This window comes from Solanum verrucosum, unplaced genomic scaffold (genome assembly GCF_900185275.1).
Source record: "Solanum verrucosum unplaced genomic scaffold, falcon-dt-bn FXZP01000009.1, whole genome shotgun sequence".
Taxonomy (NCBI): domain Eukaryota; kingdom Viridiplantae; phylum Streptophyta; class Magnoliopsida; order Solanales; family Solanaceae; genus Solanum; species Solanum verrucosum.
The window spans coordinates 4,441,979-4,467,965 of record NW_026020231.1 but is presented as its reverse complement, the minus strand read 5'-3'; the positions used below and the strand labels follow the sequence as shown (position 1 = coordinate 4,467,965).

Here is a 25,987-nt window from a genome sequence, read left to right as displayed (position 1 = left end):
AAAATTTACAATATTTTAAGGGCAAATTACAAAAGTCACATACTTTTAAAGTAAAATTACAATTTATAAACGGATACAATAATATAAGCGCTGATACATTTGGATCGCGCTCTGCAGGAGCCATTCGGGAGTGGCGCTCCCAACAAAATTTTCAACACTTTCACCAGTGCACCACAACTCATGTTGATATTTTAAATTAAAGTTATGCATACATGTCAAAAAAAATTTGATCTTATTATTTTAAACATGACATATTAAAAAAAAAATCTAATATAAACGAATTAAATTGATAGACAAAATTGATTTTAAAAACTCAAAATCTTACGGTAGCAAATTTGAAGAGAAACTAAGATTGATTATACGTCTTTCTATCCTTAACTAAAAATTTCGTGATTAAAATAAAAAAAAAGACGGAAGTTTGTTCATGGTTATTGGGTTGCAAAGGGGTAAGCGGAATCTAGAGAAACTTGAGGGACAGTGTATGTAATTATTGCAATTCCTTGAATAGAACAATATAATATTAATGTCAATCATATTATATAATTTTTATTGAATGTCTAAAATAAACCAGCACATCTACTTTTAGCAATTGCAAGGTTCCAAGCCGGAAGTGGCCATCACTACCCAACGCCATTCGTCGACGGTATCCTCCGACGAGATAGCCGGGAAAGTAGATTAAAATTCCGGCCAAAATCAGGGCCGGCGTCCGGCGACATAAACACACGATAACCTGAGCAACTTGTATTTGGATTGGATGTGGTTTGTAAATTCTATCCCTCCTTTTTACAAGTTAAAAATCAATTTGGGTATGAAATTATACGTGCAGTGATACTTTTGTTCTAGACCTTTTGCTTTGTACAGTTCAAGATTCTTTTTTTTGCTCATTTAACTGTTGTTTTTTGAGAAGTATTTTGTAATTGCAAATTGGTTGTTCACGTGAGATGTAAGATTTGAGAGTTTGGAGGGGTAGGTAATTGATTGATTAGAAGAGGCAACTGTTGTAGTATTGTTGTTTCAGGGTTTTGTCCTTTTTTGACACTGGTTTTATTGGGTCAGGGAATTTTGGAGAAGGCATAAGAGGAAGGTATATGTTACATTTGGAGTTCTTGGAAGTGGTTACCTTTTGTATAAACTGTATGAAGGACACAAGCAGCGACTCTCTGATCTTGAGAGAGAACTTGCAGATGAGAGGAGAAATGAGGAACTCATTAGATCCCAGTTAAGATTTTCTCTTTTTAATGTTTATTTTCCTGTAAAGGTGTACTCTTTCCTTTTCATCATGTTTGGTGGATGATATGATATTATGCTCAGAGTTATTTGTCTCTCATCTGTAGGATCAAGGAACATTTCGGGAAAATTCAGTCAATAGCTGATTCAACGACATTACCCCATGTAATGCGACATTTAAGTAGTCGAATAGAAGAAGACTTGGACCTCACGCACTTGATGGAGAGGCTGATGAAAGGGAAAGACGAGCCAAATTCTCTTACTGCTGCAGAGAAGCTGGAGCTGTGGGACAGACTCAAAATTTTAAGTATGGACATGTGCACCCATATAGTTTGCTTTAATATTTCTATAATGTTGTTAGCTTATGATGTTGTATCTTGTGCCAATCCAGATTTTACCAGAATTGTGTTGTCTCTTTGGGCGACCACAATGCTAAGCTTATACATTAGAGTTCAAGTCAACATATTAGGGAGACATCTTTATATCGATACTGCACGTGGCCTTGGAAGTTCTATTCAACTTGTAAGAACTGCCTCTTTTTACTTGACATGAGAGTATGATTATATCTTGCATTTGTATTGATTGTTCTATCTAGAATCTCTTAAAGTTATAAGTATTGCCTCTAGATGGATATGATTCTCCACATCTATGTGGTTGTATATTGGATATTCCGTGTGACAATGAATTAGTCAGACAGTTAATGAAATCACTTTACTATGTGTTGATAATGTATCTTCCAGAGCTTTAATAATGTCTGCGGCAGATTGTTGACAACAATTCTCAACTCTTTTAGTAATTCCTTTATTTATCTAAAATCAAGAATATTCTTAGAGTTCTATGTGATGAGAAGATACCTAGTAAGTTAAAATAAGTTCTACGATATGGTCCTTATAAAAAATCTCTACAAATTGGCTCCGAGACCAACAATATTGCATGAGAGTGAATGTACAAATACCCTTGATAAATATTGTACAAATACAAATGTTAAGTTGAATATAAGGTCATACATAATTAGACAAACTTAGAATGATTATAGCTTTTGGAGAGAGTGTTTGGTGGTTCATGATGCATGCCTTCAACATTCTACATAAAGAGAGTGTTTTTGTGCAGTAGGTATTTCATGCGTAACCAAAAAAATGGAAAGTTGCAGCCACCTAATTTTTGCATTGCTCGTTGGCTAGACAGATTTAGACATTGTTCTTTCAGGTTTTCAAGATGACCACTGTTATTCGATAAACAGTCAAAAACTGAGTTGTTGGAACTCCAGGGGATTAGTAAACCATTAAAGAAGATTTGGTATACCATCCCTGCATGTATATGCTGGAATATATGGAAGGAATGAAATGTGAGATGCTTTGAAGGGAAGAAAGTTAGTGTACAACAACTTAGCTACAATGTTTATGGATTTTGGTGAAATCTACAGAATGTAAAGGATGAAGATAGAATGTTAAATTTCATAGATCTTTACAGGAATAGGACCTTTATTGAGGATATCCTTTTTTTTTAATCGTACAATAGGATTACCAGCTCTTGTACTGTCTTAACACCAACTTGGTGCCAAGTTACTGCATTTTTATTCAAGAAAAAAAGAAGAGAAGTAGGGCAGTAAGAGAGGAAACTCGACCTTGAGCAATCATGTGGGGATGATAAAGGAATTCCAATATTATTGTCTTAGAAGTTGAACAAATAAAGTATTTAGTCAATAATGTAAGAAGACACGATTCCCACTTATTCATTTACCTCACTGTATCTTTGTTGTTGTTCATTAGGAAGACAGAATAGGATTCTCTTCTTTTGAGTAGACGATATTGGTATCCTCTAGCACCTCTTTGCATTCAAAATAATCTTGTCCCATAAATGGGAAGACTTGTGATGACCATCTGGATGTGTTGTACCAAGTATACCAAAAAAAAATCAAAAAGTGGCCAGGGAAAGGGATGAGGGACGACAGAAGAGGTACACGAACCGAAACTACATGGCATACGTACATTAAATGGGAGCCTAATTATGATAAATTATTAAGGTGGTCTCCAATATTGCTCGGTTCAGGGCGATCTGCTAGCCTTGATGAAGCTGGAGATTAGCTTTATATACAATGAAATGTCAAGCCTAGAAAGCTGGATGGCGTCAGTGATGCCATAATTTTTCCATGCTTCGCCCTACTTTTCTCAATCCGGACAAGAAAGCAAATGTTGTTTGAAGGTTCAACAACAATTAGGTCTAGTATGAAAGTCCATCCTTATGTGAATAGAGGATAGTATCTTACTTATAGTCACAAGGCTAGATATTCCTCTTAGTCAGAAGTGAGCTATGAGATGGAGAAGCCAATAGTGAAGTAGGGTTCACAGATCTTTCTAAGAAAACCAAAGAAGAATGAATGAGTGAATCGCCATGACAAGGATTTGCTGATTGTGGGAGGAAAGCACGAAAGGTGAAAGATGGGAAAAGTAATAAGAATTGACAATCTTATAAACCCTAGAAGTCACCTAAAGGAATGGAAGTGCCACAACTCCTAGAAGAGATAAAAATATAAGAAGAAGTGGGTTCTATAACAAGCAAAAAAAAAAAAAAATGGAAGTTGAACCCTTTGTCCAATGGAAAAGGGGGTGTAAGAGTGGAACTTCTATATGAACCTATTTCTTAGGTGATTATGCAATTTTTTGCTGTACTCTATGTTAATGCTGATCCAACTGGTGGTAGTTAGCCTCAGTTTTTGTTGCTTATTGGAAGTGCAATTGATACTAGTCTTTTGGCCAACACATCTTTTGCTGATTGGATGTGATTTAATTCCAGGATGAAGCTGATCTAATTGACAGAGATGATGAGCAGCAGTTTCTAGCCAGTGCAGACTATCTTACCAATGTTGGCCTGCCTGCCTTGATTTCATGTTTTGAAACTGCAACATCTGAAGTTCTAAAAGGGTAGGCTCTTTACTTCTTTCTTTTCCTCTCAGAAGTTAAAATGTGCATCTAGAGTTTAGTGGGTTGCTCAGTTCGATTCCATTTTTATTTTCAGTTTGGTAACTGACTAATTTTGGTATTTGATTCTTCGAACTGAGTGATGGACCTATGAATTGATGGTTAGGTTCTTTAACTTTTTCCCAGGGTATGTTGTTGTTCTTTAATTTTCCCTCCCTGCTTTTCCCTTTTGTGATTTAGTATGATGATGATGATATGAAATGAGCTTAAATGAAGAAATGGGGATTCATATTCCAACCTCAACTTGTTTGGGTCTAGGCATAGTTGTTGTTGTTTCCCTTTTATGCCAAAAGAGAGAATTTTCAATAATCAGTTGCAGTGAAACTGCTAATCAGGGCTAACCTATATAATGAAAACTTACGCATTGAAGTCTCAAATGATTAAAGCCATAGGCCATTTTCTTTGAATTTCAACCGCAATGTTTTTCTTTTGCTGTCCTTGTAAAAGATAAACCTTTTTCTTTTGCCATCATTGTGTAGCCATACTTTAAAGTTCAATATTATTATGATAATTGGTTTCTAATGAGGATAAAATCAAGATGGGCATGGTGCAAGAGGTTGGAAAAAATTAATGCTCAACATATTGCGGTGATGCTCATTTGTGAATAGCTGCTGGAGTGCAACAAGGTGGAGATATATATTGAAATTCTGCAGCATTGATGTGTAACTATTGTAGTCTGGAAATGATGATAAGATAAGGGAGAAAATAAAGGCATAATACATAAACATTTGCTCAAACTTGGTCTCAACTGGCAAGTGAACACTCCAACTTTAAGTATGCACATCTAGACACTTCAAATCGTCTCCAATGTATCATTGTCTCCTTTGTGTCAGTCGAATACTCCAACTTACAATATAATCTAGACACCTCCAATTAATCACAGCGTTGAGTGTTCACGAGACATAATGAGGACGAGTTGGATTGTTTAGTTGCCAGTTTAGACCGAGTTTAGGTGTCTAGATGTGCAGTCTCAAAGTTAGAGTGTTTACTTGCAGCTGAGGCCAAGTTTGAGGGTTTGTTATGCATTAACAAAAAGGTCAAGGGAGAGAGGGATAATACACCTGGGGTTTGTGGAAAAAAAGGAAACGAAAGAGAAAGTCAAAAGGTAAAAAACTTTGGAACAAAACAGCTCAACTCCAGAACAATTGCTTGCGAGAGTTTGAAGAATCAAACCCATGTGTGTTTAAATGCATAGAATTTCCATCAAACCGCAACGAAGCTCTTTTAAAATTTTAAATTAATATGTACACACACACACTTAGGTAGAGAGAAATGAGAGATTGACGACAGATTCAAAATACCTAAATTTTACGATCTGGGAACCACATCCTGAATCATCAGGCAAACAGTAGATCAGATAGCTTGTGCGTTATTCTTCTGCATTATGTTTCTTTTTATAGTTTTACCATGTAAGGCGGTAGAAGTTAGATGCACCACTCTCTTTTTTTCTTTTATAGCTGCCTATAAAGGATGTCTAGTTGGAAGCCAATCGACATAAAAACACTATCCATTGTGCAAGGAGTCTTTTGAGCTATCAAAATGTGATTATTTACTGCCAACCTCCTAATCCAATGGACAATGAGAAGGGTCAAATCATCCCCTGTCAGTGCATGGGGTTAATCAAACCTTTAACGTGCATATGAAGCCCCAGGAACAAAGAAACCATGCCCATGCAATCCTAGGTCATATAACAGATATTACAGAGGACCATGCAGGGCTGGTGGGTGTTCACTAAGAAAATGTCTCTAAATCGATGTGGTACAAAATCACATGCTATTTGGAAGGCGCAATGTGTTGGAACATTTTCCTCTTGGGGTTGAACATATGTAGTGGATGGATTGCAGGCGATTGACCTTCTTAAACCATAGGATTGCATATTTTATAATTTGTATTTGAAATTAGCTATATCTTGCCAAAATGTGTCTTACAAAAATTACTGATCTTTTGGTTTGCAGAAAACAGTTGAAGGATTTCTTCAACACAACTGTACTTCATGATACCATTCTGCAGATATTGGCCACCTTTCTGAGCATGGGAAGCCCTCATCACTGGATGGACTTTTTGATGCCAGAGCCCTCTAAACGATATAACTCTGCTGCTACCTCTAGCAGTGATAGTACAGAACCTTCACCTGCATCCAAATTTGAACAACTTATGCTGGAGGCACAGGCCGTTTTGTCAAGGTACTTTTGTTTGCTTTTCCCATCGTGTTGCAAATAAAGATTCAGCTTGGTACTAGCTCTTCACTATATTGAGATACAATTTTTTATAAAGGTTGAGGCACTAGGGGAATATTAATCTGGAATGTGAAAACAACTATGTGCACATTGAGATTTTCTCGATATCAATCTGAAAACCCAATTTTTGACATCTTTGTTGCTTTGGAGCACATAATAGAACTATTTTCACCTTTACAAGGAAAGTGACTAAACTCCCCACCCCCACCAAAAAATAGAAGAGGGAATATAGATTAAAAATGCAAAAAAGATGAAAGGTGCTGACTGCTGTGTTACTTGTAAAGATAAGTTTAGAACTGAACGCAGCAGATTAAGCAAAATGTCTTCATTCTTTACCTCTGTATTGATGCCTGACATCATTCAATATTGACAAACTTTCAGGTATTTGTTTCTCATATTATTTCCTTTGGCAAATCTGTTGGTTGATTACTTATCCTTTTGTTGTGCAGCTCCGAATTTGAGAATATTCTGGATATGTCACTTAAAACAGTGGTGGATGTGATGATGGAAGACATAAAGGTCCTCTGTGGAGAAACCAATTTAAAGTTAGGTATTCCATTAGCTAAACTTCTACCACGACTTGCTCATATGAGTCACATCCTGCTTGAAGAATCCAATAGGGACAGATACATCCAAATTGTCCAAAACATGCCAGAAGTAGAGATGTTCTTCACCTTGTTATATGCAAGCACACCAGCTTCATAGTGTAGGAGCATGTGGTATTCTTGTGTAGCTTCAGTGTAGGCGTGGATGTAAAAGATTACATATAGCATTTTGTAAGCTCCTTCAAGGGTTAAAATTTGGACAAAAATAAGAAAACTGAAGATTTTCTGGTGAAGTTTCATTCTACCTGTTACCACAGTGTTGCTTAGGAGTATTAAATTTATCACGCAGACTGGTTATTTCATCAGCTGAATTTAATAGCTTAAAGCTGCTTTCAAAGCGTGCAATTTTGTTTTTCCCAGCTTTGTTGTATTCTTTTCCTTGATTGATTGTCCATGTGTGTATTGACTTGTGCTGTTGTTTATCTACTTGAGAGCTAAGATTAGCAGATGTGAATAAAGATCGGTCCTTGTAAGTGTACCTTTGTTTTGAGGATATTGGAACTTGATTGATACGTGCATCATAAAGATTGTTTAAGTACCTCCTTCTGATGATTTGATCGGTCATTCATATGATCTGTTGGTGGTGATTTTTACTTTGACTAGAGAGAAGGGAAGGGAACCCTTCAGTCCAAGAAAAGGCGGTGAAAAACCGAGCTCAGCTCCTGCGTCATTGGAGCAAGAACATGTCTGAAGATGTTATTCATCTTCTTTGACATGCTCATGAGCCAATGATTCAGCAGCAAAGATCAGTCCCAATAATCCACCTTGGGTTGGACAGAACAGTTTCCTTCATTCCTCTGCTTTCTCAAAGTAGCTAGTCAGAGAGAGGGAGGAGCCTTTTTATATACAGTAATAGTTTCCTCCCGTTTCAGAATAGTTTGACTAAACACGAAATTTACAAGTAATAAAAATACAAAAGAAGACGTGGTTTCACATGTTGTTACATGAATTTGAGGAATACTTTCCGTGTCTCATTTCATATCATAAAGTGCGTCTGCCTAATCTTTTTGTTTAATCGTTATTATTGTCCCCTTTATATTTACATCAACAACAGTAGTGACGGCGAAATCAATGATGTTGAATTTTTATATTTCCTAAGATTATTGTTCCAATCTTTATGCTTTGCGATAAGGTATTAGGCACCTAGCAGCTATACGTAGTAGTTTATTTTAGTTTTATTATTCAATAATCTAGACGAATAGAGGTGTAATTATAGTGTTTAGCTAATCTATACTTTCATTTGGAAGTGACTTATATGACAATTGCTATTTCTTTTGTAGAAAGAAAATGGATCATATAAATTCTTACTACTCATTTTCACTTTATATAGCGTGATTTTTCCATCTTCTAACAACGTTATATGAGAATGATAAAAAATATTCATTTTGTTCACTTTTACTTATCAAATTTGAATTTGACACGTTTATAAGAAAATAATGATTGATATAATTATTGTACCATACTATCTATATTAATTGATATTTAGTACTTTCTCTGTTCCTTTTAGTTGTCACATATACTATAAATACTTGTATCAAAATAGTTATCAATTTAAACAATCAAGAGAGAATTAATTACTATCTTTTTTCAACTTTGCCCTTGACATTAATTATTCTAGAATTAAGAGGCACATATACAGATAAAAGATTAAAGAATTAATAAGAAATATATTGATCAAATAACATTCTTTAATAATTTTTTTAAGAATTGTGTTAAATTTTATCACAACTAAAAACACAAACAAAGTTATTAGATATTGAAAAGTTATTAAGAAAATAAATAATCAATACATTAAAAATAAAAATGAAGATCTATTTATGGCGAAGCAAAAGCGAACAAAGGACCGAAAAGATAGAAAAAACACGCGCTATTGAGGAGTTGGTATATTTACAAGGGTAAAATGGGAAAAGAACGACAACCTATAAAATGAAAAAGTAATGAACACTACTCCCTCGTCCATCAGGGCTAGTACTCGCTGCTGGCTTATTACACATCGGTAAGAAGGTCCGAGCAATAATGGCGACAAAAGACGGCGACATTTTGATGCTAGTGGCCCCGCCGGAGTATCGTCCGGCAGTGTCTAGTAGTGCGGAAGTGATAGATGCTTTGCCGTACATTGATGACGACTACGGTGATCCCAACGTGAAAGAAGAGGTGGACCGTTTGGTCGAAGAGGAGATGCGCCGCAGCTCCAAAAAACCTTCCGATTTCCTCAAAAATCTCCCTCCTCTTCGTAAATTCAACTTCGAGGTTTCAATCTATACTTGCCAATACTTATGCTCTTCAACTATTTTCTATGTGAATTCTAGGGTTCCCTTTTTTGAAGTACTCATCAATTTCTATAAGAATTAGTTTTATTGAAGGATTAAAATTGCTACTTTGTTTTAAATTGTGTTGATTTGGTAACTGCTTGATGAGGCCATGGTTTTTGCTCGTCTGATGAATGAATTTGTTTTAGAATCATCCTATGCTTGCGAGGGAATATGAGCGGGTGAGAGCTGGAAAACCTCCAGTACAAATAGATACTTCACGATATGGACTTGAGGTGCCGCCTGTGAACAAACGCAATGATGAAACTGCATGGAAGCAATCGCTTCAAAAAGCTCAGCGTTTACTGCAGCATCAAGTAATCAGGTAGGCTACCTAAATCCAATGGTGAAACTAGATGTCGTATTTTTGAGAGTTCCCTTTGCTAATTATATACTCATGGTTCTCAATTTAAGCTCTTTTTAATGTGTAAAATCTAGATATGGCACATGATAGTTAATAACCTTTATTGGTAGGAAGAAACTTTTTGTATCAGTTCCTCAATCACCTTTAAAAGCAAAAGAAATGAAGTCTGTAAGGCTACAAGGTTTAATAAAATAGATGTTGCAGTGAAGCATGATTAAAGAGTACTTCTTCAAAGAAATAGCTAATATATGGTGATTACATATATTTTCCAAATAACTTCTTAATAAAAAGCATTGTGTTTGTTTTGACTTCTATGTCAAATCCAAAAACCTGCTCGACGTGTGGGGAAACATAGTACTATTTGTCACGTGTTGGGGAGTGTGTTTGTATATATTTCAATGAAATAGGATTCTGGAGAACTTGTATATACTATCAGCTTCAGCAGGTCATATCCTAACAGAAGACATGTGAATTTTGTGTCACTTTGTTACCAAAGTTTTTTACTTAGCTTTTGTTAATCAGGAAAAATTCTTTTTACATCACAATGTCCTACCTGTATATGGAGGCATCTAGTACTTTGCTACTAAAACATTCATGCCTTCGATATATTATGGTTAAAAAATTTCCCTTTTTTTGTTGTGCACAACTGTGCTTATTGCTTCTGTAACCAAAAGTTAACCGTGATACTCTATAGGCTAGAAAATCTGGATCTAATGTCAAAGCATGGTCCTGATGTGTGGAAGCTGTACAATCAACGATTGGAGGCATTTCTAGCCAGGTTCTTTTTCTTTTTCTAATTTTATATTTTTCATGGTGTTTTGCTATCGCATCCTTATTTAACAATTTACCGATGCTGACCCCAACTTGTTTGGGACAAAAGCGTAGTTATTTTTCAGCTATCTCATCCTTAACAATGTACTGCTACTTCTGTCTTGACATGATTTTACATGCTCCCTCCGTTCATTTTGTATGACAGTGCGTGATTGGACTGGGTCAAAGAAAGAAATCTTTTTGCACATGCTGAAATACCCTTTGAACTTGCTATCTTAAACATGTCATAACATTTGGTTACAAGAACATGTCAATCAAGAGAAAATGATAAGCTTAAAGTTAAAAGAGTTTCCAACTATCGCTTGTGTTAATTCTTTTTGGAACAGACTAAAGAGGAACGAATACCATAAAAAACGGAACAAAAGGAGTAATAGATATTAGATTGAAAATGATAAAAGAAGTTTTCATGCTTTGGGCAAAATGACCTTGAAGACTATAGTAACTATTTTGGACTTGGTTTCTAGAGTAAATACTTTTGCATAAAAATAAGCAAGGACATGTTCTATTTTTTGGTGAAAGAATATGATATGATCAAACAATTGCCCTTCTTCACTGCTGGTGCAATTGTGATTCAAAAGGGAGAAGTATTTATCACTGTATTTACACATCTGGAACCAGTTCTGCACAGTATTAATATGTCTCTTACAAAAAGAGCATGATTCGCTCGTCCTTTCTCCTCTGGTATTGCTGCATCCCTTCCATGGCTGATATCAAACTAATTTTCTGCAGAATGCAATCACAAGCTGCTGAACTGAATGAAATGATCGAAACAGCAAACAGGGAAAGGAAATATCATCAGGTATAAGTATCTTGTGTCACTACTGATCTGTTTCTGTAGCGTTTTGCATTGTTCTTATTGATCTGTTCGCCATTGCATAACAGCAAACTACTGCATATGAGCTCAATGCGTTGTCCATGCAATGGAGAGAGCTCTGTCTGAAAAATATAGAAATTCAATCTGCATGTGGGGAACTACAAGACCACAGAGAACAACTGAAGAAGGAGGCTGAAGAGAGGTCTGTTTTGTATTGCATATCATCTATGCCTTTTCTGGTTTTAATAGGCTAGCTTATAAGATATTAACCTCTTTTACGGCAGGGGCTGGAATTTGGAGGCTAATGTTGAGAATGGCAACATGCCGTATGCAGAATTATGAGGTATTGATTTCGCTACTATTCTGTTATGCTTAGTTTGTATCTACTGGGTTAGTTATCAATGCTATTAACATGTAGGGGGGAATCAGATAAAAAGTTGGGGAGGTACAAGGGTGATTTAGGTTGAAGGAAATGGAGAATGAATTAGATGGTTGAAATGAATGTAAAGTATGATACGGGGAGTGCAGAATAGAAATAAAAAATTACAATTCTATAAGTTAAAGAACCAATTGTGTGAGATGAGAAGAAAGACAAGAAAAAGAGAAAAAAAACTATGATCTGCAATGTTCTGACCTTTTTAATTTCCTATAAAAAATGTAGCAAATTTTCAAAAATAAAAATTCCCATCATTTTTCTTCCATTTCCAAACATGAAAAAACAGATTCCTGGAATCATGTTTCCTTAGCAAAATTCAGGTTGCATATACAAGGTCTTATAAAACCTTGTGGAGGAAGACAATACTATTAGATTGGATTTGGCTGGGGGGGTTATGTTGAATTACGAAGGCTGTAGGCAATGTTTTCCCTCTTCTCTTGTCGATTTCCAAGATGTGTGAGAATTGTCAGATTAATATTGTGAAAATATGTAGGTGTAGGTCCATTAATCATGAAGATTTGCTGCTGCTGGACTTAGATGTAGAAGTTGGTCAAAGGTTTGAAGTCCTTGCTTTAGGTCGGCGTGACGAGGTTTGACCATGTCTTTTGTTGGCGATGTTCTGTTAGGCAATCCTTGTGAGGAATGTGTCCAGTGTGGAAAAACTCACTGCTTGCCTCTGTATCTCCCAGTTAGTTGTGCACATGTTCATTTCCTTATCTTGGTAACAGCTCTAATTATATGAATAGTTAATCGGTGATGTTAATGTTTGTCTTCTTATTTCCCCCCCTTGGATTCCTTTTTGTTGAATGAGAAAAGGAGACAAAGCAAGGCCTTCTCTGTTCCTTGAATCTACAAAATTTGTTTTTGCTTTTCTCTGGACACCCAATATGCTTTTGTTTTGCAATCTGTACCGCCATCCGCGGGAAGAACGGAATCATAGACTTCTATACTGGGAGCATTGCGAGCATAATATATACATTATTGCTAAAAGCAAATGAGTGTTTTGACAGTTCTATTGCTAAAAGCAAATGAGTCGTTACCAGACCAGATATAACAAGGAGTAGCAAAATTAGCCCATGAAAAAGCAATTAAATAAGTTGGGTCGTTCAGGTTCACATTAACTCGAATTTACACGACGTTTGGTAGGATTCCAGTCACGCATTAAACTCTAATAGAGACTCACCAACTTAATTTCGTATGTATAAAGGGATTTACGTAATAAATTTTTCTTCATAACTCAACAGGAACAACAACATTCAATTTATTATCTCTTTATATAGGCAAAGATATTTTGATACAAGTTAAATTTATTGAACTAATAATGTAATTTTTTATTATTATTATTTGGTTTTCCATCCGGTGTTGAGTACCCGTCCGTCTATCCTGGATTCACGCTGCATAGGCTGGGAAGTACTCCTACCAAGGATTTGTTAGGCACAATCAAAAGATGCCCAAATATGAATAATTTTAAAAAGAAATTTGAGGATCCAATTTTAACTCTTTTCTTTTTAGAAAGAAAAATAGTTGGAACGTATCAAGCAAAAGGGACAAAAAATTGGCCTTATTCCAGTAGGATTTGTGACCTTCAGATTGAGAATATATATGGTTCCCATGCTCACAGGAATTAGGATTGGTGAGACTTAGAGCCCGTTTGGCTTAATTTAAAAGAAGTAGTTTTTAAAAATTAAAGTTTATTAAATTTTAAGTTAAAAGAATAAAAGTAGGTAAGTATCTATTTTTAACTTTTTTAAAAGTCATTTTTAACTTATTTTAAGTTATTTTATATTTTTTGTCAAACACTTTCAAAAGCTAAAAATATCTTAAAATAGGTTTGACCAACTTTTAAGTCAATCCAAACAGGCTCTTATGAGTACTCTACCACTAAAAAGAAGTGTTTTGTATTCCCTCCTAATTAAATTATTTGTCGTGTTTTTTTTATACGATTTATAATTAAACATTAATTAAGAAGACTGGAAGAATATGTAATCTTCTTAAATAGCCTCATTTATGTATACGCTTCATAATTAAACATTAACTAAGAAGACTGGAAGAGTATGTAATCTTCTTAAATACCTTCATTTAAGTATTAAAATATAACATCGCTTAATTAAATTTCAACTTTATTTATGTTTCATTAGTTTTCTATAATTCAAGTGTATGTAATCTTCAAAAATAATTACTACTTTACTACAGACAAGACGAAGATGAATAAATTTATATGATAAAATAATAATTACATTTTAAAATGATAAATAAATTTAGATAATTAGTTTTAAAAATCACTACAGACAAAGAAAAATTTTTCTATAAAAAAAAGAAAAAGAGAATGAACTGAAAAATGAAGCGAGGGTTATCTTGTTTGTGATAATACGGCATATAACACTCTGTTCGATTGTACTGCTCACTTTGAAATTTTGTATGATTATTAAAAGTTATTGATAAATATTTTACAATATGTATAGTTTCAAGTTAACCAATGATTTGGAAAATATATTATTAATGTTGAGGATAAAATAGAAAAATTTAATTATTTCATCTTTATATGTTAAAAGTGAAAAGTAAATAGTGATTAATTTTTAAATACTATCAAATTGTGAACGGAGAAAGCAATTGTTAATACTTTCTTCATTCTATATTAATTAAATTTTTGAGGCATTTTTTATTTTTTAAATTAACTTAATTGTTCAATTTTCAAGATTACTTTTAGAATGTAATTCCAATTTTACCCTTCATTTGGATTTTCAATGTGCTGACTTTAATAAATTTGATAATAATTAATAAGGATCAAAATGAAGAACTATATTCAATTTATGTCTTAATTTACTTTTCTTAAAGAGTGAAATATCTCAAACATTCAATTAATATGAAATGGAGACAGGGCCGGCTCTGGCCTATAAAATTTTAGGCATTGGCCTTAGGCCCCAATTTTTGGGGGCCTCAAATTTCTACAAATAAAAAATTATGTATCTTAACCTCATTAAAATAGAAGAAATTAAGGAAACATTGTTTTGGATTCTTACATTTTCTTCGCTAACACTCACATTATTTATCCTTTTTAACTTCTTTTACACTCTATTTCTTCAAATTTTTGATAGTTAGAGTAATACACTCTAAAAAATATGAATCAGCAGTCGAAAAGTATTGAACAAAGTGAATTACAAATTCTTTTTTTATTTCTTTGTTAATTTTCATATTAAAGTAGGTATACCAAGTAATCAACTTTTAGAATCAGATTCTATGATTCAAACTCTTATCTTTAAAGTTTATCAACTTATTACCTATAGAATTATGTTAATAATTCATATAATAATTGTCTCAATAAAAGGATATTTTCAATGTTGAATTGATAAAATCTTACTTAAAAATAATAATTAAAAAAAGTATTTGAAAAAATCATTTATATAAAAGATATCAAGTAGTAATTTACATCTAGAAATTTAGAAAAATAAATAAATATAGATAAAATTTATTTAGATTTTAGGCCTCTAATAAAAATTTCGCTTTAGGCCTCGAATTATGTTGAGCCGCCCCTGAATGGAGAGAGTGGTATTTGATGTTTGATAGACAAGTGTTTGATATATAATTTGTCTTTGGTTTAATTTATTTGGTGCGAATCTTGTAGAAGAAATCAAGATTAGTTATAATGTTATAAAATAAAAATGAATGTTAAACAACATTTATTTGTTAGTAATAAATTATATAATAGTAATTTGATCTAACTAATCAACTTTTCTTGTCGGCTTCGACTTTTTTATGAACTAGTTAATAATCCCTTTTTTTTATCGGCGTTGATTATTTTATAAAGCTAGGTATTTGCATAAAGGTAAATTACTATTTTTCACTTGTCTTGTTATAATGAGTTTAACTAAAAAATTATTACGAATTAATTATTTTATATAAACAAACAGTTTATAATTTCAACAAATGACTGTTTTACTTCAAAAAATATTGGAGAAATCCAACCACATTGCCAATAGCAAATCAAGAGGAATTTAAATTGACAAGAACACAACATTTTTACTGCAAAACAAAATTAATGTTTATACTTATTTCATCTCTAATCATTCTAAAAAGAACCTGCAACGATTTCTAATAATCAAAATGCTTAGTTAAAAGTCAAAAAAATAAAAATAAACACTTACAACACACATTGAATTTATTAAAAACTGCTGGCAGTAAAATAATATTAACATAACTTGATACATATAAATAAAATAACAAATATTTATCAACTTTATTCTTTGTATTATACCGTAAAAACTATCTTAAGCTTAAGTTGAAGTTAGGACCAATGATCTACCTAGTCAAAATTCAAAATAAAAATATCTTCCCAAGATAAGATTCAAAATAAAGAACCTACACTAGATTTTCCACACATCTGTCCCAATATTAATTAATGCAACATAGCTTTAATTTGCACAAAGATCAAGAATCGAGAAAGTAGCTATCAATAGCCTAGACTAAACCTAATGAAAAAAAATTAAAATATTAAGGATTTCACTTTATTTTATTCAACAAAACTAATATGTACACAAAGTAAAAACAAACAAGTATTTCCCAATTTACACAACTGTAAAAATTCAGTTTCTAAAATATTTTCTTCCACAACTCAAATCTAGACAAACGATAAAAGCTGCGCTGAAAGACTTCAAATCCAAATCCAACATTTCTTTAGAAGCCTGAAATAGGAAAATCAGATCTAAACAGACACTCAAAAATATTAAAAAGTAAACAACATTTCAAAATTTAACCAAAATAATATATATTTTAAACAGTAGCTAGAAATAGGAAATAAGATCTACATACCTTGAATATTAAATCTAATACTAGATCTAATAAAAATAAGTACCATATGACTAGATTTTATAACATAGAAGAAAAAAAAGTACAAATCTAGTAAGGAGATATGAATGTAGAGCTCCCTTCAATCCAAAAAATGATCAAACAAAGGGTAAAATAAAGCTCCTGACATATGCAAACCCACAAAGCTATCTATATGTTAAATCATAAATAGATAGGGCTGAGGAATCCATAGGTCAGCAGCTCAATCTAACCTGTTAGATCTTCTGTTGGACTTCAAGGAGCTCCACTCCCATAACACAAAATATATCAAGTCAACATGTACAAAAACCCTAATCTTGTCCTAAAAACTAACCAAAAAACATCAAGATAAAAACCCACAAGAGTTTTGGATCTATCTATATATATATGACCTAACTTGTTGAAAGTAAAAAACTAAATTTTACTTTCATAGAGAGCTAAAGAATGAGAGAAGTGAGAAATGATGAAGGAGAGGGGTTGTATATATAGTGGTATAGGAGATGGAGTAACATTGGGGATTGGGGCTAATTTATGTTTTTTCTTTATTACTCTATCATCTATAGGATATATTTGTAATCACATTCACACACAAGAAATTGACCTTGGTATTTTTTTGAAATATTATTTTCAAAGGTGAATTTAAAATTTTAATTTTATAAATTCTTGATTCTAGAATGTCCGATTTCAAGTATTAATAATGAAACTTGAATTTTTACAAAAATACATATGTAAGGAATCTGAGTTAAATCTATTAAATTGGATTGAACTCTTATTTTAAGGCTATATTTAATCTTATTTGTATTAATTTTGATATTTTTATTTATGTAAAAGTGTTACTATTTCTAGGACTAAATCATTTTTCTTTTTAAATAATTTTCACATTTTAAAAAATAATATTTTGAGTCATTATTTATGATAACTTAGTTATTTTTTATATACTTTTTAAATATATAAATTTTATTTTAGAAAAAATAGCATATCAAACGTAATTTTGCTAGTGGGTTTTAGGAGGTGAAAACAAAAAAAGTTTGTTTCCAAAAGACCTTTAGCTCAAGTAAAAATGTAAAATAATACAAAGTAGATTTGAAAATGAAATACAATAATGAAAAAGACATGTTTCAAATAATAAAGATAAAATATAACGACTACAACAAATAATATATTAGTTGAATCAGAAGAATCCGACGACTGATTGTAGTAATAGAAGAATGGTAATAGTACCATCATATTGGTAAGGAAAACTAGCCAACGATCAAATGTCCGCATCATTAGATTTGGGGTCATGTCCTCGTTAAGTCACAAAAGTGTCATGTCCTTTTTCGATCTATTTCTACCCTTTTAGACATTTTTTAACCAATTGCTCACACCTCATGACAAAGGCACCGAAACATTAATCTCTTTATATATTCAAAATATGTTAGTCTCCCTTCTCTCATCTTGTCTATATCGAAGGTCACTCCTATGGATATCTCTATTCTAATCATATCACTCTTAATATATCCACTTAAACATTCTCATTTTCCTAAGTTCTCATCCTTAGAGATGTGTGAAAGTGTATTTGCTTTTGACCGGGCAACACCATGCCATACAATATAGCTAGTTCAGATATCATCTATAAAACTTACTTTTAAGTCTCGACAACAAATTCTTCACATGAGCATCTAACGTGAGCTTTCATTTTGATCATCCACCTTATTTTATTTTGATATGTAACATCATCATCAATTACTTTATTTCCTTAAATTATTGATTCATTAAGATACTTAAATTTTTCTCTCTTGAAGGTAACTTGTGTATCAATCCTCAGTACTTCTATATTTGTCTCTCATGTTATGTCACTAAACTTCCACTTCAAGTACTCCTAATCATGCTCAACTTGAACCACTTAGACTTGAAAGTCGATTTTCAAACCACCAACATATTGTTAATTTTACTATGTATTTCGTCATTCTATATTTGTCTCTCATGTTACGTCACTAAACTTCCACTTCAAGTACTCCTACTCTTGTTCAACTCGAACCATTTAGATTTGGAAGTCAATTTTCAAACCACCAACATATTGTTAGTTTTACAATGTATTTCATCATTTGATACTATATCATCACAAATAATATACGCAATATAACACCTTCTCTTGAATATATATTATTAAAGTAATTTTATTTTAGAAAATTTAAACCTAAATTTATTTTTCCTTGTATTTTCAATACCTTCATATAAATTGAAAATTGAGCTAAAATCTAAATTTATTTGTCCTCATGTTTTCTATATCATCACATAAATTGAAAAACAAAAAAACTATTCACTTTATGACCCTCATTAAAGATGTATAGTGGTACTATTTACCTTGTTGGTTGCACCCATATCTATTGAGTCTCGGGAACCAATGCATATATAGTCCTTTGGATTTTATAAATTGATTAGATTCTCTTACATACATTTGAACGCATATCACATGCACTTGTCACCCAAAGTTACCTACAAATTTACACCTCCCTTCTTGTCTTTGTTACACACACCCTATAGCACTTGTAGGGGCATGTACTTTTTTTTTTTACTATACTATACTATATAATATTTTATTTTATTTTTGACGTTAGTTTGACTATCTATGTGGTGTTGAAAAATAATACTCTACTCTATAGTAGTATTAAAAAAGTCTGTCCACCATTATGGAATGACAAAAGTAAATTTGGTGTCATTGCCTTTCCAACTGTATTTCCTTGTCCTCTCCTCACCATTAAAGTTGTTTTAGGGTTTTGTGAAGAATAAATATCAATCTTTCTCATTGTATATATGCATGGTACCCACAAACAATCTAGATTCAAATTTTGAATTTACCATATTAACATCCAATATTTATTGGACATGTTCTGCGTGGACCTAGATGTAGATCGATTAATATAGGTATGAAATTATGATAAGTGAAGGTATTAAAAGAAAACAGAATACACATAAAATTACATGGAAGAAAGCATGGTCTCAAAAGACCTTTTGATGCTTGGTGATATTAATTATACAAACTTGGCTATAAATAGTATATATATTAGCTAATTGAGGATAAATTTTAAACTCATATGAAACTTTTATTATTTTTAAATAACTTTTTTTATTTATTAGATTGAAATGATATAATTAATATGAGATTAATGAAAGAAATAAGAATTTAGATTTCAACTTATTTAAATTGAGACATAATTATTATTAGTAGTAGTAATAGTACTATCAAATGGTTATATCTACCACCATCCCAAACATCTCTTATTTGGACATAGATTATGCACTAAAATGTCATTTGACTTGCAAAATAAGAAGAAATATCATGTGGGTGACCTTCTTGTTTTTTTTTTTCTTTACAAAAGTAGACTTTGTTAGACATTGAAAATATAATCAAGTAAATAAAATATAATTTTCTAATAATTTAAATTTTTTAGATGAAATAATATTACATTTCAATATTAATACTTTCACGAAAAAAAACTCACAAAACTTCAACTATTTTTTCCAACATAGTAAAATGCATGTTTAAAGATAACCTAACTTTCAAATATTATTTTCAATTAAATCTATATATCCAAAAAGCACACTCCCCCCCCCCCCCCTTCCCCCTCCCCACCCCAAAAATAAAAAACAAAAAAAAACTACCCCTATATTTTTCTATTTACCTTCAACGCCAAACCGTAATTAAAGCCCATCCCTTTCCCCTCATTATTTTTCTGTACGTGTTTCCCTTTATCTCTCATTTTCCATGATAGCAATGTCTAATTTCACCTTTTTCTTAATTTTACTTTTGGTAAAGATAAATCACTTATCTTTTCTCCATATTCTTTGTCACCATGGTCAATGGTATATATATACACACTTTCATGAAACTGTTATTAATAATAATGTATAAAGAGCTAAAATAAATCCTGACAAATGCAATAATTAAGATGAAAACATATGTGAAATTAATCAATCACGATAATGAATAAATTGTTGAGTGCAATACGAAGGTAGACTCGAAATTTTTAAATTTATAAGTTCTAAATCGTTACTCTTTTTTGTTTCTTAATGAATCTTTTAGCATATATAAACTAAAATTCTATCAAACTCATAATTAAAGGGCTAACTTTGTCCCTACACACATCCCTTCAAAAACAATAAATAATAGAGTAATTTTAAAATTTATAAGTTCTGAATCGTTAGTCTTTTTTGTTTCTTAATGAATCTTTTAGCATATATAAACTAAAATTCTATCAAACTCATAACTAAAGGGCTAACTTTGTCCCTACACACATCTCAAAAGCAATAAATAATAGAGTAATTCTATCAAACATTTTTTTAATTTAATGTTTTGAAAAATGTGTTATATGATAAATGAGTAATATTAATAGCAAGGGTAAAATAAACACAAAAGGTAAATTATCTCTTGATTTTCTAAATTGGACAAATATTGTTGAACAACTATTTTTAGTATAGTGGACAACTATGGTTGGACGGAAGGATTAACAAATACTACCTCCATCCACTTTAAATTGTCATAATTTCCTTTTTTAGAGTCAAACTATAAAAACTTTGACTAATATTTTACGATGTATTTTTTCATCATATTGATATGCAAAAAATTGCAAGTTATAGTACTTTCCTATAGTTTTTGAATATCTAAATTTTTTGCTTAAAATATCGAATTAATGTAATCTAATTTAACTTTGAAAATTAATCAAATTAACTTTCAAAAAGCACAACATGACAAATAAAAGTGGACAATTGCCCATAAGCATTTAAAACCTAGTGATTTTCATCATAGTAAATGTTAATTAAGGACATTTTTATCCTTTTTGTTTGCGTTTATATATATAAAAAATCAATGGCAAGAAAATATGATCGATTATTTTACATGAAATAACAACAAACACTCAGAAGGAGAACCCACATGTGCAATTCTCATGAATATGTGTGACAGAATAAATATGTCATTTTTGTCCAAACTTTTATGTGTGGAAACATCACATCCACGTCTTCTTAATTTTAATTAATTCAACCACATCAATTGTTTTGTTCTGCAGTTTTATTGTTACAGAATATATAGACGTAATGTATTAGTATTAATTAATTGAGCGTTATTAGCCAGTTTAGTAAAGTTGTGTAATTCAAAACATTTACAAGACCATATTGTAGCTAGCTTGTCAGCATATTTATGAAAGCCATGACTTCACCTAATATTTGAAAAAACCTATTATGTGTCCTCCTCGTCTTAAATATTTACTAATGATTACTATACTTAATTTTATTGTTAAGAAAATTCATTATTGAGTTTAACTCAACTAAAAAAATTAGTCCATATGTTAAGATTGGTTCAAAATCGTAAAATAATATAATATGACTCATTCGATCATCTCCATAATAACATTCTAATTTCTAACACTTACTAATCGAACATATATATCTTTATTTTAAAAAAACTTAAAATATTCAAAAGGAAATGAAGGCATCTTTTTGGTTTCTATATCTCAACAACATTTAATAATAATTAGGATAAAAATAATCAAAGTCATCTTAATCTGTTAATATAACAAATAAATTAAGATTTAAAAAAAAATAATTTTGACAACTAATATGAAATCGAGCGAGAATTAAATATGGTTAGGCTTGGTACTGTTGTAACAATTTCAGCCCTAATTATGCATGCTATTGTCCACAATTGCATTCAATACATTTACGTTTACAAATTTATGTATAAGCTGGTTCGTTTAAAGCTTTTTGGGAAAGCATATCTAGCAAAATTGATCGTCACATTTAACCAAAAAATAACCACATCGGATATTTTTAAAGCGTGGAGACTACATAAATATATTTGTAGACAAAACATCATCATGACTCATGACCACAATTTGACTTAAATAATCGTAATTCATACTATTGACGTTATATATATTTGTTGTTGTTATAAGTTCTTTTATTTTTATTTTTTAACTTAATATATATGTCATTTAACTTGACTTCATTTCACATTTATGTCTTCCAACTTTGAATATGCACAAGTAGATACTTAAACTTGTATAAAATTGAACATATAGACACACACGACCTACGTGACATCCTAAAGTTTTGCTTTCGGGTCGTGATTTTTAGAATTGATTATTACTTGTGCATGCTGCCTATTTTTTGTCGATTTGGTAACATTTATCGTTAATCATTAGTATGCATAGCAAGGTTTATTAATATTACATGAAAATTTACCTTTCTATCATAAGTCTCCTTAAGACTATTTAAAGGTGCATGTTGGGTAACTTTTTCCTATTAGGTAATTAAGAATTGATACATTGATAATTGATTATCAATATGGCCATGTGAAGTCTAGCTTCGAACTCGTGAGTTTATTTAATGTGCATGTTGCTGAATTTTGTCTTTCAAAGTAATTTCAATTTGTGATCAGTTTAATAACACATAGTAGTACAATATTTACATTTTGACTGAACTTGTAATCAATCGAACAAAATAGGTTGGATGAAGTTAGTAGTTAGTATCAAATTTCCTTTTTCATCATAATCAAATTCTAACAAATATAATAAATAGAATGAAGGTAGTATTGAATCTTGCTTATATATCATAACTTATGAATAATTGAGCTAATCAGGGGAGGAATTCACCTATACCTAAGGTATGTCACGTGACACGGCTTGGTCGAATTTTTTTACGGAATATACTTATATAAGAAAAATAAAAAATAAAAAATAAGCTTTAAAATAATTGAAAGGACACTGCTGATATCAAAACGTCCCAACTTAAATGGTAAAGGCGCCGCAGGTGTGGCGCGAGGTCTCGAGTTCGATGGTGTTTCGTTTTTATTCATGTTTTTGTTTTTGTTTTTTTCACGTTTTATTTTTTTTCTTTTCTTAAATTTATTAATTTTTTGTTTTAAATTGAAAACAATAGGTCCCCTTCATTAAAAACCTACCGATCCACTCTAATTCATTCAAAATCTTTCTTTTTTTAGAATTAAAATAAAACTCAAAATCTTTGAGTCCTTTATCAATTAGAATTATAGTTAAATAAAAATAGTGTTGACTCCTTAAATCCTTGTATTTGTATATTTCAGACTTGTGAGTTTGTTCAATTTTCTCTCTTCTTGTTCATCAATCATTGTTATTTGGCATCTCGAATCTTCATGTTAGTAATTTTTTGCTATTCTATTTTTTTTATTATGTGCTTGAATTATTATTTTTATTTGTTCATAATAATAATTTTATTTTTTATTATTTGTTTGTTACAATGAAAAAAATTAGAATTCATTGATTAAAATTGTCTGCAATTTACTAATGTGCAGATTACATCATACAAGTCTAAATTAGTCTAAATTTAATAGAGAGGTATTATTCTAAAAAAAATTACAATCGTTCAAAGCCAATTTTAACGACTCAAGCTTCAACTAACTTGGAAGAACAAGCTAATGAGTCAAAAATAAAATATCTACGAAGTGAAGGAATTGATTTAAGTTCATTGCCAATTGATGGAAAAATTATCTATTCAAAAATATCACCCAAATGATAAAAAAGGAGATCATATCTTCAATAAGGTCCATTCCAACAAGATCATACGTTCCTTTTTTCATATTTTTTTAAAAGATTATAATCATTTATTTGCAATACAATTTCATGTTAAATAATGTTGTATAAAGCTTTATTTAATAATATGAAGATGTGAATGATTTAATTTAAAATTTAAATATATTATCTAATTAAAAGAGTAGACAATTTTATATATTTTTTAAAAAAATAATCAAAATTTTATATTTTTAAGAAAAATATATTTTCATAAAATTCACTATTAATGGGACCTCAAATTTTTGGAGGCCTAAAGCAAAACCTTCATTGATTTTCTTCTTGAGCCATTCTTGTTCATTTAATAGTGACACCGCTTAAAAAAAATCCTGCGTAAGCCACTGGAGCTAACATATATAATCTTTGTCTATATAACTTTGCCTAGCTATATGACCTAACATGTGAGTGCTGGCCAAGTTGGAAAAAATATATATAAAGTTAGTCATATATAAAACAACAAAATTACCATTATGGAGTTTAAATCCTCAACACAACTACTATTCAAGGTGTTCATATCAATTTAGATAGTAAGGAACTAGAAGAATAAGAAACTTAGAATTCTCTGTCATATGCATTCTAATTCTGAATGCATTTTTTAAACATAAAAGAAAGTTAATGCAATTTTGGTACGTGGAGAAAGATAGGGAAGGGCGTTTGGTATTCGATTTGGAATTTTCAAATTTTGGGTTCAATAATTAATAGTTAAAAAGTAGATATCAAATATTAAAACTTTAAATTTCGGTTAGATAATTCGATAATCGATAAATTAAATTTCAGTTCGGTACGATATTTGGTAATACCGTATTGAAGTTGTAGCTGATTGTATTACAAACTCCAATCATATCTATTTTTTTTTATGTGAAAACATGATATAATAGAAGATCAACAAGTAAGAAGACATCAAGAAAATCAAATTAATACAACTAAAAGACATGTGTTTGGGTTGTTTATGTTTTTTCTTTAACTTTCTCTTTGGACGTGTACTAATAAGCAATTGAATGTTAATATATGATCTTCATTAAATAATAATTCGATATTAAGGAAATACCAAATGGTACTAACATCTCATACCGAACCCAAATACCTAATTCTAAACTTTAACTCCCAAATACCATACCGAATACCAAATCACCAAAAAATTCAATCGATTCGATAATTTGATTTTCAATGCTTTATGCCCAGCCCCAAGGACAATAATTTTGGGATTGAAATTAACTTAATTTATATTTTGAGGCATTAATTAATTTTAAAATTATTTTATCTCACAATTTATACTTACGAAAACATTACACATAATTAAATTTTAAATAATCTAGTTGTACAAATTTTTGTAGTTAAATCTACTCCCTCTATCCCTAATTACTTGTCCACCTTTTATTTTATAGTTGTCCCTAATTACTTGTCGATTTTGACAAATCAAGAAAGGACAATTTTTTTTACCTATTATACTCTCAATTAAAACGACTAATTACTTTGAAAAATGTAGAATTTTTCATTTACTTCATAATTAATAGGGATAAAATGATAAATTCACTATGTCATTAATTATTTTCTTAATATGTGTGTCAATTTAAAGTGAACAAGTAATTAGAGACGGAGGGAGTATTTATTTTCTCTAGTAACCAATATTTTGACACGCCTGGTTACGTATTGGACCCAAAAACCAAACCAATTTTGGTTTCAACTCTCACAAGTGGTGAATGCAGGAGCGGACAGCTTTTAAACTTGTTCACTAAAATATATAGGAGTTGCCAACTTTGGTTTAAACTTCTTCGCTACTAC

At 31.2% G+C, this 25,987-nt stretch overlaps 2 protein-coding genes across 2 annotated transcripts; both read left to right on the top strand.

Moving 5' to 3' along the window:
- Positions 1 to 544: 544 nt before the first annotated feature.
- On the top strand, positions 545 to 7,404 carry LOC125832122 (peroxisome biogenesis protein 3-2). The gene is made up of 7 exons (XM_049511260.1): positions 545 to 759; positions 1,057 to 1,218; positions 1,335 to 1,534; positions 1,619 to 1,749; positions 4,021 to 4,148; positions 6,161 to 6,388; positions 6,892 to 7,404. The coding sequence occupies exons 1-7, from the start codon at positions 755 to 757 to the stop codon at positions 7,145 to 7,147; spliced, it is 1,110 nt and encodes a 369-aa protein (XP_049367217.1). The 5' UTR covers positions 545 to 754; the 3' UTR covers positions 7,148 to 7,404.
- A 1,600-nt stretch (positions 7,405 to 9,004) lies between these two features.
- LOC125832123 (pre-mRNA-splicing factor SPF27 homolog) lies at positions 9,005 to 12,642 on the top strand. Its single transcript, XM_049511261.1, has 7 exons — positions 9,005 to 9,297; positions 9,506 to 9,681; positions 10,415 to 10,498; positions 11,281 to 11,350; positions 11,434 to 11,567; positions 11,650 to 11,708; positions 12,295 to 12,642. Exons 1-6 carry the CDS (start codon positions 9,064 to 9,066, stop codon positions 11,705 to 11,707), a joined length of 756 nt encoding a protein of 251 aa, XP_049367218.1. The 5' UTR covers positions 9,005 to 9,063; the 3' UTR covers position 11,708; positions 12,295 to 12,642.
- Positions 12,643 to 25,987: the final 13,345 nt, after the last annotated feature.